The sequence below is a fragment of the Macrotis lagotis genome, chromosome 1 (genome assembly GCF_037893015.1).
Source record: "Macrotis lagotis isolate mMagLag1 chromosome 1, bilby.v1.9.chrom.fasta, whole genome shotgun sequence".
Taxonomy (NCBI): Eukaryota; Metazoa; Chordata; class Mammalia; order Peramelemorphia; family Peramelidae; genus Macrotis; species Macrotis lagotis.
Genome location: NC_133658.1, coordinates 357550955 through 357568803, shown reverse-complemented (window position 1 = coordinate 357568803; position 17849 = coordinate 357550955). Strand labels below are relative to the sequence as shown.

At 35.5% G+C, this 17849-nt stretch overlaps 1 protein-coding gene across 8 annotated transcripts in view; it reads left to right on the top strand.

Annotated features, from left to right (window-relative positions):
* The window catches only part of ITCH (itchy E3 ubiquitin protein ligase), a 172757-nt gene that overhangs the window by 133513 nt on the left and 21395 nt on the right, over positions 1-17849 (top strand). For all 8 annotated transcript variants that reach the window (XM_074212123.1, XM_074212124.1, XM_074212122.1 and 5 more), the window contains 7 exons: positions 6955-7083; positions 7724-7796; positions 9148-9219; positions 10952-11040; positions 12874-13033; positions 13717-13850; positions 14213-14353. In XM_074212123.1, coding sequence (XP_074068224.1) covers positions 6955-7083; positions 7724-7796; positions 9148-9219; positions 10952-11040; positions 12874-13033; positions 13717-13850; positions 14213-14353 — 798 coding nt within the window. The remainder of the gene's footprint in view (positions 1-6954; positions 7084-7723; positions 7797-9147; positions 9220-10951; positions 11041-12873; positions 13034-13716; positions 13851-14212; positions 14354-17849) is intronic.

Sequence of the window (17849 nt, the reverse complement as noted above, 5' to 3'; positions counted from 1 at the left end):
TCACTATTTCTGCCTTTCTGCAGTTGATCATTAGGTTTTCATGTCCTAGTACATGGTCAATTTTTGTATAAGTTCCATGTACTGCAGAGAAAAAGGTATATTCCTTTCTATCCCCATTCAGTTTCCTCCATAAGTCTACCATATCTAATTTTTCTAACAATCTATTTACCTACTTAACTTCTTTCTTGTTTATGATTCGATTTATCTAGATCTGATAGCAGGATGTTGAGGTCTCCCACTACTAGAGTTTTGTTGTCTATGTCTTCCAGTAGTTCTTTCAGCTTCTCCTCTAAGAATTTGGGTGCTGTCCCACTGGGTGCATATATATTCAATATTGAAATGACTTTATTGTCTATGGTACCTTTTAGGAGGATAAAGTTTCCTTCCTTATCTCTTTTAAAGCTATCTATTTTTGCTGCTGCTTTGTCTGAGATAAGGGTTGCTACCCCTGCTTTTCTTACTTCAGCTGAAGTAAAATATATTTTGCTCCAACCTTTTACCTTTACTCTATATGTATCTCTCTGCTTCAAATGAGTTTCTTGTAAGCAGCATATTGTAGGATTCTGGTTTTTAATCCACTCTGCTATTTGCTTACGTTTTAAGGGAGAGTTCATCCCATTCACATTCAAGGTTATGATTACTAATTCTTTATTGCCCTCCGTGCTATCTTCCCTCTGTTTGTATTTTCCCCCTTTCCCCCCTTTATCCATATTCCCCAGTATTTTGTTTCTGAATACCACCCCCTTCAGTGTGTTTGCACTCCTATATCCCCTTTCATTCCCCTTTCCCTTTTTCCTTCCCTTCCTTTTGTTATTTCCCCTTTTCCCCCCACTCCCCTTCCCTTTCTCCGTCCCCCCCTCCCCTTTTCCCCTTTTAATACTTGAAAGGTTAGATGTTTTATAGGTTAACTTAGTATGTGTAGGTTGACTTTAAGCCAAGTCTGATGAGAAGATTCAGGTGTTTCCTCCTCTGCTCCCTTCTTCCCCTCTATTACCATAGGTTTTTTGTACCTCTTAGTATGAGATTTACCCCATTCAATCCCCTCCCTTCTCCAGTCTCTTTCCTGTCCCCCCCTTTTTAGGGAGGTAGTGTTTAGATCATTCTATCTAAGTCATAGAAAATTCTGAGTGTCTTTCCCTTCTAATTCAGTATATTCTATCGAATAGAGTCAAAATCCATGAGAGTTATTAGGGTCTTTCTCCCAAGTGGGGTTAAAGCCAGTTACATTTCTTTAGATAGCAGTCTCATGGATAGGTCATGAATATCCATCATTTCTGGCTAGGTGTATTATCTCTGTTAGAGTTACAATTCTCAAGATTTATGAGAATCTTTGTTTCCCCCATGCTGGGATATAGCTAGTTTCAACTTACTGGATTGCATTTTTTTTTTTACCACCCCCCCTCCTTTTTTTTTTTTTTTACCTTTTCATGTGTCTCTTGAACCTTCTGTTTGATGTTCAAATTTTCTGTTTAGCTCTAGTCTTTTCATCAGAAATTTTTGGAATTCTTCCAGTTCGTTAAATGTCCATCTTTTTCCCTGGAAGAAAAGGCTCAGCTTTGCAGGAACATAGATTCTTGACTGCATTCCAAGATCCCTTGCTCTTCGAAATATCTCATTCCAGGCCCTTCGATCCCTTAATGTTGATGCAGCCAGGTCCTGCGTGATCCTTACTGAGACTCCTTAATATTTAAATTGTTGTTTTCTGGTTGCTTGCAGGATTTTATCTTTTATCTGATAGTTCTGGAGTTTCGCCACAACATTCTTTGGTGTTTTCATTTTAGGATCTTTTTCTGGTGGGAATTGATGTGCTCTTTCAATAACTACTTTGCCCTCTGATTCCATGATATCCAGGCAGTTTTCCATCACTAGATCCTGTAATATTAAGTCCAGGCTTTTTTTCTCTTCAGTGTTTTCAGGAAGTCCTATAATTTTCAGGTTGCCCCTCCTCGATCTGTTCTCAAGGTCAGTGGTTTTGTTGATGAGGTATTTTATATTTGCTTCTATTTTTTCTTATTTTTTGATTTTGTTTAATTGACTCTTGCTGTCTCATGGAGTCATTAGTTTCTGTAGACTCCATTCTTTTTTGGGGGGAGGTGTTTTCTTCATTAACCTTTTGCAACTCCTTTTCCAGTTGGTCAATTCTACTTTTGAAAGAGCTTTCCATTTGACCAATTGAGGTTTTGAAAGAATTAATTTCTTTTTGCATTTGCTCATTTGAGGATCTGAGAGATTTATTCTCATTTTGTAATTGTGCAATTGATGATCTGAGAGATTTATTCTCCTTTTGTATTTGTCCAATTGTACTTTCTAAGGTTTTGTTTTCTTTTTGCAAGGTATTAATTGTCTCTCCCAAATTTTTAAGCTCCTTTCTTATTTCTTCAAGGAAGTCTTTCTGTGCTGGAGACCAGATTGTATTCTCCTCAGAGGTTCCAGGTCTCTCTGAGTTAGGGTCTTTCCCTTCCAGGAATTTTTCTATGGATCCACCTTTCCGCTGACCCTTCTTCATTTTGCTAAGACCTTGAGTTGGGGGGGGGGGGGGCTGGTTCACCTGGGCTTGGGATCTCTAAAGGCTTTACTGAGTGCAGTTTCTCTGGCTGGCCAGTAGGAGGTGCTGGTTGCCCTCTCTGGGGTGTCTGTGACCTTGGTTGAGAGGCCTTCTCCCCTTGCTTGAAGGGAGGGGTTGGAGGTATTGAATTCTTTTGCCTTCAATCAATGGTGGGCTTTACCCTGGCCTGAGGTCATTCCTCAGCTGGGCTAGTTCTTCTGCTCACACACCTGGGCCTGAGGCAGAAGTAGTTTGCATTTGTTTGGGAAGAGGCCTCAGTGCAATGGAGGCGTGGGCTCAGAGTTCCTCAGACCAGAGGAGCCCAAGGATGGTGTATGCAGCTCTCCTGCACCAGAACTCTTCTCTTCCCCCCCCCCCCCCCCCCCCCCCCCGGTCCCCAAGCTCCAGGGGGATAGCACCAACACCGGCACCTTGGCTCCCCCGCCGATCCAAGCCCCTGTCGACCAGGGCCCCACTGCTGATCCAGCAGGTCCAGCTCTTGGGTCCTCAGACTCCCAGCTCCAATTCAGCTGTTAATCTGGCTGATCCGGGACTGATCCTCCCTCTGAGCCTAGATTTACCCACCCGAATTTGGTCAAAGCTGCTGCCAGAGACAAACCCTGAGGTAGATGTTCTTTCTCCTGGCTTTTCTTTCTGGGTTTTGTGGGTCGGATGTCTTTTAAGAGGTTTGTTTCATGTGATAGATGGGGGAAAGACCAGGAGACTTTAGAACTGTGCCTGTCTTCTCAGCCATATTGGCCGTAAGTCCCCTATCACTTTCCAGATCAAATATCAAATTCTCTGCTTCACATACCTAGCTCCCTCTTCCATTTTCTTAGTCCATGCTAGGTACTTTTTGATCCTGGGACAATGACCTCCTGATTGTTCCTCAAACATAATGCTTCATCTTTTGAGTCCAGGCTTTTTGGGCTATCCTTCATTCCTGAAATTTTCTCCTTCTTGGCTTCCTAAAACCCAACCAAAATTCCATGTTCAATAGGAAGCATTCTTCATCCCCTCTTTAATTTTAATGCTTTCCTGCTTAATTTAGATAGATAGATAGATAGATATAGATATATATTAATTTTTATATATGTATCCTGTTTGTATGTTGTCTCTTCCATTAGATTATGAACACCTTGAAGGCAGGGATTACTTTTTGCTTCTTCATATATCTTCAAGGCTTAGTACAGTATTAAGAACATAGGTATGTGCTTAACAATTGATTAATTGATTTATTGGTAGCCTCATTGATTTAATCATTAATATATTAAGTCCATAGATATTAGGGCACCCCAAGGTCATTTAAGGAGGTTGGACTGGCCTAAGTTGAAAATGGAGCACATGGAAAGCTCCTTTGCCAACCAATGGGCCCTGTGCACAAAAATGGGATCTAGTCTTTTCTTTTATTTCAAGGTTCAGGAGTGGAATAAGTGTTACTAACTTCCCATCTCTACATGTCCTCTCAGTTAAAAGCCAAGAGATTGTCTACCCAAAAAAAAAGTCCTCTTGATTTTTGATAGTCAAACAAAATACATCTGCTGATGAAAGGCTGAAAGTCAGATTCAGAGTGTTCAAAAGAGTGAAAAGTTGTGGTGGCACTGAGAATATCACACTCTTTGAAGAATTTTAGGTGAAAAACAAAGGAGACCTATTAGATGACAACCAGAGAGGAATTTTTTACAAATGATGTTTTTTCATACATTACTAAAATATTCTTGTTTTAAGAGTAAACATAATTCCCCCTAAAAAATATAGACCTACATGAACAATAAAATAAAGAGAAAAAAATTAAAATTAGAAATAATAATAATAATAATAGGTAAAGTCAAGTGCCACAGTGGACAGAGAACCAGCCCTGGAGCCAGGAGCACCTGAGCCCAAATCCAGCCCCAGACACCCAACAGTCACCCAGCTTGTGTGACCCTGGGCAAGCCACCCCAACCCCACTGCTCTGCAAAAAAAAGACCCAAAATAAAACAATAATAATAACAACAATAACAATAATAATAATGATAATAGGGACAGCCAGGTGGTTCAGCAGACAGAGCTCTGGCCCTGGAGCCAGGAGCACCCGGTTCCAAATCCGGCCTCAGATGCCCAACAGTCGCCCAGCTGTGCAGCCCCAAGCAAGCCACCCAGCCCCATTTGCCCTGCAAACCCCCCCAAAAAAATAATAATAATAAATGTGTTTCAGTCTGTGTTCTACCACCTCCAGCTCTGTCATTGGTGGATCACATTCTTTATGATAAGTCCATCACAAAATCTACTTCCATATTTTTCCACCATTGCCATTGCTGATTGCAACTCCCTTCATTCATACCTCCCCGCTACCATATACTATATTTTCTCTCTCCTTTCACTCTGTCCGAGAGGAATTTTTTTTTTAGATGTTTTTTCAAGGCAATGGGGTTAAGTGGTTTGCCCAAGACCACACAGCTAGGTAATTATTAAGTGTCTGAGGCCGGATTTGAACTCAGGTACTCCTGACTCCAGGGCCAGTGCTCTGTCCACTGCACCACCTAGCCACCCCCCCCAGAGGAATTTTTTAAAGGTAGCAAAAACTTGAAAATATTTGTAGGCAGTAGGGAAAGATCCAGTAGATAGGCAGAGGTTAAAAATTTAAGAGAGGTTTGGAACCTAAAAAAAAAAAAATATGGGCGGCTAGGTGGGGTAGTGGATAAAGCACCGGCCTTGGAGTCAGGAGTACCTGGGTTCAAATCCGGCCTCAGACACTTAATAATTACCTAGCTGTGTGGCCTTGGGCAAGCCACTTAACCCTATTTGCCTTGCAAAAAACCTAAAAAAAAAAGAGAGAGAGAGAGGTTTGGGAATGATAATGGGGGCAGTTTGTTCAAGAAAAAAAGAGATAATATCAAGGGTACATGGAGGAGCAGTTCAGTGGCACAGTGGCTAGAGCACCTGCTCTGGAGTCAGGAGGATATGAGTTCAAATCAGGCCCCAGACACTTAATATTTATTTGGTTGTGTGACCTTGTATAAATCACTTAACCCCCATTGCCTTGCAAAATCAAAAAAAAAGAGTACATGGAAGGGGAATAGATGACCTTGACAAGGAGATGAACCCATCTCGTTATTAGAGACTAACTTAAGGATGTCAGAGGAATGAGGCATAAAGAAAAGGGTAGATGAGTCATGTCACCAGATAACCTACTTGAGATATAGTAACTTTTTAAACATCTTATTTGCTTAGAGAATTCTGTAGTCTAGGGCAGGGATCCTTGTGTCATGGAACCTTTGGCAATCTGAAAAAACCTTTCCAGAATATAATTTTTAAAAATATAATAAAATAAAATTCTTAGGTTGCAAAAGAAATCAATTACATTGGAATACAATTATTTAAGAACTTAAAAAAAAGTTTTCAGACATTTAAGAACTTTGATCTAGGTTCATTCTTCCTTAATTGTTCCAGATAAAATCCAGCCTTATACAAGAAATCTTTTCCAGCCCCTCTTTAATGCTATTGTGTTTCCTCTCTTAATTATCTCTGACTTAGTCCAATCATTCACCCTAGTGCTTTGTACATAATAGGTCTTAATAGTTGCTTGTTGATTGGTATAACAATTGTAATTGTGTTTCCAATAAGAGTAATCAATATGCATTTATGTATGTCCTTATTCTTTAAACCCTGTCCTCCTAATTCAAAGAGAAGGCTTGTTGAAACAGATGATCTGTGAAAAAGGAATCAGGAGTGTGTAACTTTAAGAAAAGAAACTTTCAAGGGGGAAGGGGAAAGGAAATGTATCATATGAAATAGGAAATTATTTTGTTAGCTTGTTTTTGCTTGACCCTGGAGGATAGAAGTTGTAGGAAAAGTTACAGAAAGAAAAATTTCAGTTCCATAAATGGAATAACATTCTCATGATCACAACTGTCCAAAAATGAATTAAGCTGCTCTTTTGTCACTGGAAGTGTTCAAAAAGAAGTTGGATGACTTATTAGTGATGAGCGTAAGAGGATTTTCCTGTTTTAGGTAGGATTATAGCTCTTAAGTTTTCTTCCAACTTTGAGACTGTAAGATCTGTGCAGTACAATGGAGAAAATTGTATTAGTCCATGTAAAAATCACTCTTGTGACAGTGACAGCATTAGCAAAATGCTCTTTTAGTATTTAAAGGCAAAACAAATACCATTTGAAAGTGTTACATATTCCCTCTTCATTTACAGACTATACATGAAAAAGCCCAAATGCTCGAATTCATTGGACAGATTTGTTTGTTGGAATAATAAGAGTTTTCCATAGAATGAAGCCAGTCACAGAAATACTACAACTTAGAGACAGCATTCTAGAAGATTTTTCTGCTCATTTGCCCTTGTTTCTCATTTCTGCACTTGGCAGCCATACAGTGTTATTGTTGTCTAACTGGTTTTATATTTTCATTTTTTTCAGTCAGTTAAATGAGAAGCCTTTACCCGAAGGCTGGGAAATGAGATTTACAGTGGATGGGGTTCCATATTTTGTGGATCATAATAGGAGGACAACAACATATATAGATCCCCGAACAGGAAAATCTGCTCTGTAAGCATTCTAAAAATTGCAAATTAATATTAAACTCTTTGAATTGCATGTTGCAGTATAGAAAAATTTTTGTTTGCTTTTTGTTTCAGTTTTTGATTTATAGGGTTGGGAGTTTTATTTCCTAGGGAAACTATATTCTAGAATTTATCTTTCTACTAAGTATTTAATATTTTTATCTGATTTTACTGTAAACTGTAAATTTAAGTTTTTACCCACTTAACCACCATCTTCCAAAAAAGTACTGCATTTCATTCTGTAGAAATCACTATCATACTACTACTCAATGAAAGAATCCAAATTCTCTGATTTCTACTCTGGGTCTCTTAAATTTTTAGCATATTCATTACATTTTTCCTATTACATGCCAAAGTATTCTTATTTTAGGATATAACTAAGGCTTTGGAATTAAGTTACAAAACCTCTTATTGAGAAGGGTGGGTTAAAGGTGGGATTGAATTGCACATAGGATATTTGTGTTTTTCTTAGTTTGACATTTATACTACTCATGTAGAGACAATAAACTGTATAATTTAGTTATTTTTACAGCTACTAAATAAATTCTCTTTCAATTATATCAGAATAAACAGGTATATTAATGACAGGAATGATATGTTCTCAATTCTTTTATTTCTGTTCTCAGAGACAATGGACCCCAAATAGCCTATGTCAGGGATTTCAAGGCAAAAGTTCACTATTTTCGTTTCTGGTGTCAGGTCAGTATCAAAAATGCTTCTTCATAGCTGTTTTTAAGCTACATATAATTAGGCAGTTATGTAATAACTGTCACATACAAAGATGGAAAACAAGAATTTGATAGAATATTTTCTTTCGCTCTTGATTTATGGAGGAGATGCCATCCCAGTTTGATAATCCTTTTTCATTTTTTTTTAAGCAAAAAAGTATCTGGGATAGTATAGAAGTGAATGGGTACATAAGCATCTTTTCACATTACCAGGTCAGACTTTTGAGATTAGATTCTTTCAAATCATAAGACTTATAGAAACATTCATCATCATCATCATCATCATCGTTGGTATTTTAAGGCCTACAAAGTATTTTTTACCAGCTCTATTCACATTTGCCATTATTTTTTAGATCACAAGTATTGATCAATATATCAGTGATTGTCAGGAGAAATTTAGTACCAGAAGTGAACATGCTATTCTCTAATTAAAAATTTAATTTGCCTACGGTATCAGTCCATCAGTAGATATTTATGGAGCACCAATAATGTTTGTGTTTAATGCTTTGAGTACAAAAGAAATCAATGATATGGTTACTACCTATCACAGAAAGAAGTATACAATTAATAGTGGACAAGACAGTATTAGGTTCAGTGACAATATTATAGTTATGTAATAACTAAATTGAGCTCTGTACAAATTAATATATCATCATGTTAATAGGTAATGTTTTTATCTAAGTGCTCATTTAAAATATTTCAGCAGTTTGTTTCATATATATATATATATATATATATATATATATATATATATATATAAAATTTTTCTTAGAAAATAGTGCCAAATATACATTCTGCACGTACAAATTATGTGGATCAGGTAACTGCAAAAGAAATTAAAGAGGGCAAGAGATTATTTGGGGGGGCTGTTTTTTTTCACAGAGGAAGATAATTATGTAACTAGAGCTTCACTTCTGGGTACCTTCCTACCCTTGTAAAAATCTGCAAAGTATTTCCTTATGTAATTATAAAGAAACTTTTCCCTGATCTGTTGATAGAATTTGACCTGATTAGGCTTGGGAGTTTTCATCACTCTATGGCATTACCATCAATGATGATATAAAACATTTGTTCAGACCTTTGGTCCAATACTGACTGATAGTTTGATCATTAATAGTTTAAAAGCACCTGTAATTTTGAGTTTTACTTACATATGTTTCTTGCACATATAATTTAATTCTCATTGAGACTCTTAAATACATAACTAGATTTTTTGAAAAAAATCAAATTCATACATTTATTTTTTATTCTTAAACATGAAAAGTAAATTTCACCTCCGTTTGATAATTGACTTTATTTTCCTTGAATTACTTGTATTTCAGCAATTGGCTATGCCACAACACATCAAGATTACAGTGACAAGAAAAACTTTGTTTGAAGATTCATTTCAGCAGGTATTTGTGGTGCATCATTAAATGCATGGAAACAGGATTCATGTATAGGAACAACTCCTTTCCCTCTCTTATTTCTTGGAAACTTTGAAGATTGGTAGAACAACCAAGGACAGAAGGAAAACAATAAAGTATTACTATATATATATATTTTTAGAAACTCTTAGGGAATGGGACAACTAGGTGGCTCAGTAATTACAGCACTGGCCCTGGAGTCTGAAGGACCTGAGTTCAAATCCTATCTCAGATACTTAATAAATAAATTAATTAAAATTTTAAAATAAATAATTTTTTAAAAAAAGAAACTCTTAAGGAAGAACCTAGTAATCGTCAGATCATTATTAAGAGTGCAAAGGTGAAAAATTTGACATGAAAATTAACATTAATAGGATAAATGATGAACTGGACAAACCAGGTTTTATTTTGTTACTATATATTGCATCTACCTGTTAAAAGAAACCATGAGGAAAATATATTTATAAATTTTTTTTAAGATATTAGATATGTTGACCTCAGATACTTAATAATTACCTAACTGTGTGGCCTTGGGCAAGCCACTTAACCCCATTGCCTTGCAAAATCTAAAAAAAAAAAGTATTAGATATGTTAATGGAGAATACTGACTTAACTCTTTTTAATGTTGACATTTATCATATTGACCCTTCCCTAAAACTTTTTCTATACGTGGTGTTATCTTATCATAGCTTTTCTGATTGTCTTTAACATTTAGTTTTTTTATTTGACTTTGATATGGATCTATATTTGAAATTTAATATTTTTTCACTAGCATTATCAGGTGGTTTGTGAATAGAATTTTTTTTTAAATCTACTCTGATTTTTAAAAACTATATTTTTAGTTCTTAATATGCTGTAGACAAACTACAACCACAATTCCTGGTAGACATTTTTCTTTTTTAAAAATTTTTTATTTATTTCATGCAATGAGGTTAAGAGTGACTTCCCCAAGGTTAGACAGCTAGACAATTATTAAGTGTCTGAGGCTGAATTTGAACTCAGGTCCTCCTGACTCCAGGGCCCATGCTGTATCCATTGTGCCCCCTAGCTGCCCTTAGACCTTTTTCTAAGAAAAAATGATATTTGATTGACTTCTAAGAATTTTTAGTACTTTACAATCAGATTTGAAGCAGGTTTAGTAATCTTTTTTACAAATGAAAAAACTAAGGTACAGTAGTTAATATTGTGGACTTTGTGACACAATAATGTTTTATACTTCATGTTTGAAGAATTATTGATCTTAAATAAGATATATATTATTAGAGTATTTTTGCAATTATGATAGAATTCTGATGAAAGTAAGTACCCATACACTGGAGCCATGGGCACAAACACATAAAACAACCTAATTTTAGGGGTGTCATTTGTGGCTTTGGTACTGATTATCTGTCTTTGTTTCCTTTGGGTGGTTTGTTTGCTGTTTTACTGATTATCTTTTAGTTGCTTCTTGTAGAGAATCAAAGTCATGATTCTGGTTAAATTGGCATCATATTCTGATCAAAGAAACCAACTGGTCACATTAAACTAGTAGATTCACAAAAAAAACAAACTTGTATACTCACTTAATGTGCTTGTGTGTATATGTACATATTAAGCATTACTCTTTCTGTCCTGAAGATAAGTAGCTTTTAAGAGGAAGCTAGACCTCCTAAATAGTAATGTTATTTGCATAATTCTTTAAGAAACTTTTAATAACAAAATATTCTTTTTTTTCTCCTAGATAATGAGTTTCAATCCCCAGGATCTTCGAAGACGTTTGTGGGTTATTTTTCCAGGAGAAGAAGGTTTAGATTATGGAGGAGTGGCGAGGTAGTGTTAACCTGATAACTTGGAATTTATCTCCTTTTCTTCAATGGAATTAGTTTTGTTTTGTTTTTTGTTAGGATAGTCCTCCCATCTTTGATGTGGGAAAATTGAGGAATAAGAATTAAAAAATTTCAATTTCTTGTATTTCCTGTTTTAGTTACTTTATTAATATCTGATCAAAGGTATATACGATGTTTTACACTCAAAAAAACCAACAACACAGTTTGTGAACTAAAAATTGCTTTCTTGAAGTTATTGCTCTGTTGTTAAGTTGGGTGACCTTTTCCCAAAAAGTCCTTATCCTTCTTAGTCTCTTCTGCAGCTTTTGTGATATTACCTTTTCTTGGTTCACTTCCTGCCTGTCTAGGCAAATAGTTGACACCATAGTGCATAGAGCAGTGGATCAGGAACACTTGAGTTCAAGATACTGACATTACCTCTGTGACCCTGGGCAAGTCACAACCCTTTCCTTCAGTTTCTTCAGCTGTAAATGGAATAATAGCAACAATTACCTTTATTTAAGCTTGTCACATTCATTTATCCAAAATATTATTATCTTCTCTTCCAAACACCTCTACAAAATTTCCCATTTCTCTGAACAGTACCAGCACTTTCACATTTACCCAGACTTTTAGCCTCAGAAATATCCTTGATTCTTCAGTTTTCTTCCCCTTCTGTATCTAATCATTTGCCAAATTTTGTTCATTCTCCTTCTTTATCATCTGTTCCATTCATCCTATTCTTTCTGTTCTCATGGACATCACCATAATGTAGGCCTTCATCAGCTCTCACCCATCTGTTAACAATAGCTTTCTGATGATATTCCCACTTACAGTTTCCTCATTTACTGGCTTGATCCTTTTGTTTATCTATTCAAGAATCTGTAGTCACTCCCTCTTGCTTCTTGGACAAAATGCAAATTCTTCAAGCATGGCATTGAAAACCTCATAAATTCTGTCCTTCTACAGGCTTTCCAGACTCACTTTACACTACTCTTCTTTACTGCTATATTCTAACCAAATTGGTCTTCTTACTAGTCTTTGAACTTGGGCTTCCATATTACCATAACAAGGAAGGTCATATTTATCTTAGAGTTAGAAAAACTTAGGCATAAGAAATTTATAAATTGCCAGAAGTCTTATTGCGAGTCCACAGCTAAGTTAAGGCTAATAAGACGCATGTGCCTTTCCACAATTTGATAAAAATTTATCAAATGATTGTACAGAACTGTGTACAGAGATATGCAGCAGTTATTAAGATGTAGGTCTCTGCATTCAAGGAGTCTTCTGGTAGAAATGATGAATAAGGAAACTAATAGTAAATATAAAAACACAATAATTGCATAAGGAAAGATGTACAAACAGAATGTTGTGAAAATTCTGAGGAAGATGTGACCACAGAGAGGTCAGTTAGGGTCAAGGAAGAAGTGATTGAATGGAGCCTTTAAAGATGTGTATGAAGACAGGTAGAGAAAGTGAATTGGTAGAGGAGGATGGGGAATTCATATTCCAGCCATATTGATTGGCATTGAGGTGAAGGTGACAAGGACCCACTTTACCTATGTGGGAGTTTTAACGATTTTTTAGAGACTTATAAGTTTATATTTGCAATAATAAGTTGGTAAAATCTTGGCTATGTCTATACATCCACATCCACATATATGCATACAAAAATAATTGAAATTGAAATCTCATTGGAAGCCTGTAAAGTCAACATCCTGATGGGGGTGGGGGGGATGCTAACAAGTCAGCCATTTGTTATAGGATAGGTCTATACTTTGGATTTGTAAATGAGCTATTTTCAAGGTTTTTACCTTAAGTTTTCTTTTAATTTCAGAGAATGGTTCTTTCTGTTGTCACATGAAGTGCTGAATCCAATGTATTGCCTGTTTGAATATGCAGGGAAGGATAACTACTGTTTGCAGATAAACCCAGCTTCTTATATCAATCCAGATCATCTAAAATACTTCCGGTTTATTGGCAGGTTTATTGCCATGGTAAGTGCAAGTTGAAAGCATAGCATATTCACAGGACATGTTTTCTAACTCTCTTATTTGAAAATTTCCAAGAAAGCAATAAAATTATTACTACACACTTCTAACATAGGGCTTGAGAGTGAATTTCCAGAATTTTGTATTTACCACAAAATATTTAAATTAGAACATCTGAATACATATTCAGACTAGAGCATGAATCCCCTCTGCAGTTCTACAATCCGCAAAAAATGGTCTCTACTCTCTGCTTGAAAACTGCCAGTCACTGTGTACTAAGAGGCAGGTATAGTGGATAAAACAGGAGAATAGAGTCAAAAGACTGATTTTGAGAGATTTTGAGAAGAAAATTTATTATTTATATGCCAGGACAAAGTATTCACCTTCTCTGAGCAACATTTTATTAATTTGTAAATTAAACATAATGGTAACTACCTTCTTCATAGGATTGGTGTGACCAGTTATTGTTAGGGATGTCCATTTCACTTTTGAGTAACTCTCATTAAGTTTTTCTCTGAGTTGGCTTCCCTGTACTTTGATCATTGGAGTTAGAGTAAAACAAGCTTAATCATCAAGGCATTGTATATCAGTTTGTATGACATTGTTATGGTGGCATTTAACATTTTGAATACTGAATTCATATTATAAGAATTCTGTGAATTTAATCATTTCTTTTTCTTATTCTTCAGGCATTATTCCATGGAAAATTCATAGATACAGGCTTTTCTTTACCATTCTATAAACGTATCTTGAACAAACCAGTTGGACTCAAAGATTTAGAATCTATCGATCCAGAATTTTACAATTCTCTCATCTGGGTTAAGTAAGTTTCTGATAAGTTTGCTTTCTGAAATTGCTGTCCAGATACCTTAGTTCATTTCCTAATTTCCTACCAGAACTATTGAAGTATAATTTATTTTTGGAATTGAGTCTTTCCTACACTAAACTTTTTTTGTATCATTATATTTTACAATAAATTTGACAGAAATGTGTCTAAGAACTTGATTTGGACAAAGGTGTAATGATTAAAGAACATAATTTCCTAATTCTTTTATTTTGCTGATATGATTTAATTACCAATTAATAGCAAGAGATCAGTTGTTAGAAATGCAGTCATTCCAAAACACAGTTGAGTTGCTCCAGAAAGAAATAATGGATTCTGTGTTATGCTAATTTTTTTAACAGAGAAAACAATATCGAAGAATGTGGTTTAGAGATGTACTTCTCAGTTGATAAGGAAATTCTTGGTGAAATTAAGAGTCATGAACTAAAACCCAATGGCAGTAATATTCTAGTAACAGAAGAAAATAAAGAAGAATACATTAGGTAAGAGAAAACATACTCTTCATATTGTTGTTCTTATCACCTTGACTCTTTTCTCAGGACTTCAGCAAGTTAACTAAAAAATGAACACATGGTCTTTGGGGAAATTTTAAATCAATAATATTAATTTAATTGTAAAGGGTTGATTACTGTTGTTTTTTAAATGTTCATTAGAGGGACCAGATTGTCACAGATTATCAGACAAAGTGTTGGGAAAGATTTTTAACATGTCTGTTCAGTTCACCTAAATCTAACAATTTTAGAAATATATTAAAATTTTAATTTTAAGGTAGACTTTGATATTTTGAAGTCTTTTAATTATTGAAACTGAAGAGTTTTTATTGTTAACCACATATAGTTTGTTTTTTAAAAAAATTTTCAATCAATAGGCATTTTTTTCTCTGCTTCCCAGCCCTCTGAATTAAAAAGAAAAAACACCAAAATCAAAACTCTTGTAACAAATATGAAGTTGAACAAAACAAATTCTCACTTTGAACATGTCCAAAAATATATGTCCCATTCTGTATTTTAAGTTAGTCAATCTCTGTCAGGAGGTGAGAGCATGCTTTATTACACTCTCCTTCAGATGATACTCATCATATTGATCAAAGTTCTTAAATCTTTCAGAATTACTGTTACAATGCTGATGTCAATGTTGGTGTTCTCATTTTTCTCTCTTTATTCTTCATCAGAATGTCTTTCCAATTTTCCTAGAATCATCTTTTTCAGCATTCCTTACAGCATAATAGTATTCCGTTCAATGGAATATATTCAGCCATTCCTGATTAACAACAAGCATTCCCTTGAGTTCTAGATTTTTGCTACAACAAAAAGAATATCTCTAAATATTTTTATATATTTGGATCCGTTTCCTCCATCATTTGATCTCTTGTCATAGGAAGATAGGCAGACTCATTTGCCAAATAGTCATATTTTAGAGTCAAAGAAGTTTTAGTAACTTCTTATTAAACAGTAGTTCCAAATTGCTTTTTACTGACTGATTAAAACAGTTTATATCTCAACAGTTTTTTATTGTGCCACTTTTCCTGTAACCTCATTAGCATTGCATTTTCTTTTTTGTCATCTTTATCAAATTGATGAGTGTTAGTTTGAACCTCAACAATGTTGAGAGATGAAAAATCTCTCTATTGTTACAAATTTGATGCATTTGTTTATATGGTTGGTGATAGCTAGAATTTCTTCATTTGAAAACTATTTTGTTCTTTGTATCATTTATCTATTAGGAAATGGCATTTCTTTTTATAAGTTTAAATCAATACTTCTTAAATTTTAGAAATGAGACCCTTATCAGAGAAACTTGTTGCAAAGAATTTTTTCAGCTATTTCCCGGCAAAATTTAATTGCATTGGTTTTGTTTCAGGGGGTAAGGGGGAATGTACTAATTTTATGTAAGCAGAATTATCTGTCTTATGATTATGATTCACAGGTATATTCTCTTTTTTGTGGGGGTTATTTTATGTTTTATAATAATCTTGTTGTAGAGAGTAAACATAACCACCATCATCTTTCCACCTCCCTCCCCAAAAAAAAGGATGAGAGAAAAAAAAAGTATACTTCAGTTTGTGTTCAGATTCCAACTGCTCTGTCCCTTCATTATCATAAGTCCACCAGAGAAGTTGATTCAATATTTTTCCCACAGTTGCTATTATTAACTGTATTTCCCTCCACTCTATTCCTTCCCACTCTCATTTATTCTACTCTCTCCTTTCATACTCTCCCTGTTCAGAAATGTTTTATCTGAGTACCCTCTCTCACAATCTCCCCTCTCTTCTATCACCTACTCCCCCATTCCCCCTTATCCCTTCCCTTTCCTCTCATTTTTCTCTAGGGTAAAATCGATTCCTATACCCTATTATGTGTGTATGTTGTTTCTGAGCCATTTCTGATGAGAATGAAGGCTCACTTGCCCCCTCGTCTTCCCCCATTGCACTACATTGTAAAAGCATTTTCTTGACTCTTACATGAAATATCTTAACCCCTTCTTCCTTTCCTTTATCACCTATTGACTCCCATCTTTTTTACTATATTATACCATTATATTCAGCTCCTTCCTGTGCCTTGTCTATATTAAGCTCCTTCTAAATGCCCTTGTAAATGAGAAAGTTCATATGAGTTATCAGTATCTTCTTCCAATACAAACAGTTCAATATCATTAAGTTCCTCATAATTAGTCCTTCTCATCCACCTCCTTTGTGGTTCACCTGAGTCCTGTACTTGGAGATCAGACTGTGTTTAGCGCTGTTTCAATAGGAAAATTTGAAAGTCTCCTGTTTCATTGAAAGCTCATCTTTTCCCCTGAAAGAGGATGTTCAGTTTTCTTGGGTAGTTGATTCTCGGTTATAAACCAAGATCTTTTGCCTTCCTGAATATCATATTCCAAGTCCTATGAGCCCTTAATGTAGATGCTGCCACATCCTGTGTAATTCTAACTGTAGAGCCACTGTAGCCAAATTGTTTGTTTCTGGCAGCTTTTGGTATTTTATCTTTGACTTGGGAATTTTGGAATTTGGCTAGAACATTCCTGGAAGTTTTTCTTTTGGGATCTCTTAACAGGAAGTGATTGGTGAATTCCCTCAATTTCCATTTTGCCCTCTACTTCTAGGATCTGAGGGCATTTTTACTGTCTTATATATTTTTTATTTTTATTGTTTTGAATTTTTTACAATTTTTCCCCTAATCTTGCTTCTCCCCCCCCCCAATCCTCATAGAAGGAAGTCTATTACTCTTTACATTGTTTTCATGGTATACATTGATCTAAGTTGAATGTGATGAGAAAGAAATCATATCCTTAAGGAAGAAAAATAAAGTATTGTACTTGATTGTTGCACTAAAGGAATGAGCAAGTCCATCAAAGTTGATCATCAACCCCATGTTGCTGCTAGGGTGCATAATGTTCCTCTGGTTCTGCTCATCTCACTCAGCATCAGTCCATGCAGGTCTTTCCAGGCTTCCCTGAATTCCCATCCCTCCTGGCTTCTAATAGAATGATAGTGTGCCATCACATACATATACCACGTTTTGTAGCCATTCCCCAATTGAAGGACATTTACTTAATTTCCAGTTCTTTGCCACCACAACTGGAGCTGCTATATATTTTTGTACAAGTGATTTTTTTTTATACATTACTAAAATACTCTTGTTTAAGAGCAAACATAATACCCCTCCCCCCAAAAAATATAGACCCTTATGAGAAATAAGGCAAAAGAAAGAGAAAAGAAATCTGTTTCAGTTTATTCTGATGCCATCAGTTCTGTCTCGGGTGGATCACATTCTTTATCATAAGTCCACCATAAAAGTTACTTCCATATTTTCCCACTGTTGCTGATTGTAATTCCCTCCATCTGCTCCTCCCCTCTACCATATATTATATTTTCTCTCTCCTTTCACTCTGTTCCTCTTCTAAAATTTCCTGTAGGGTGGCTGACTGGTGCAGCAGACTGATCACCAGTCTTGGGGCCAAGAGGCCCCGAGCCCACAT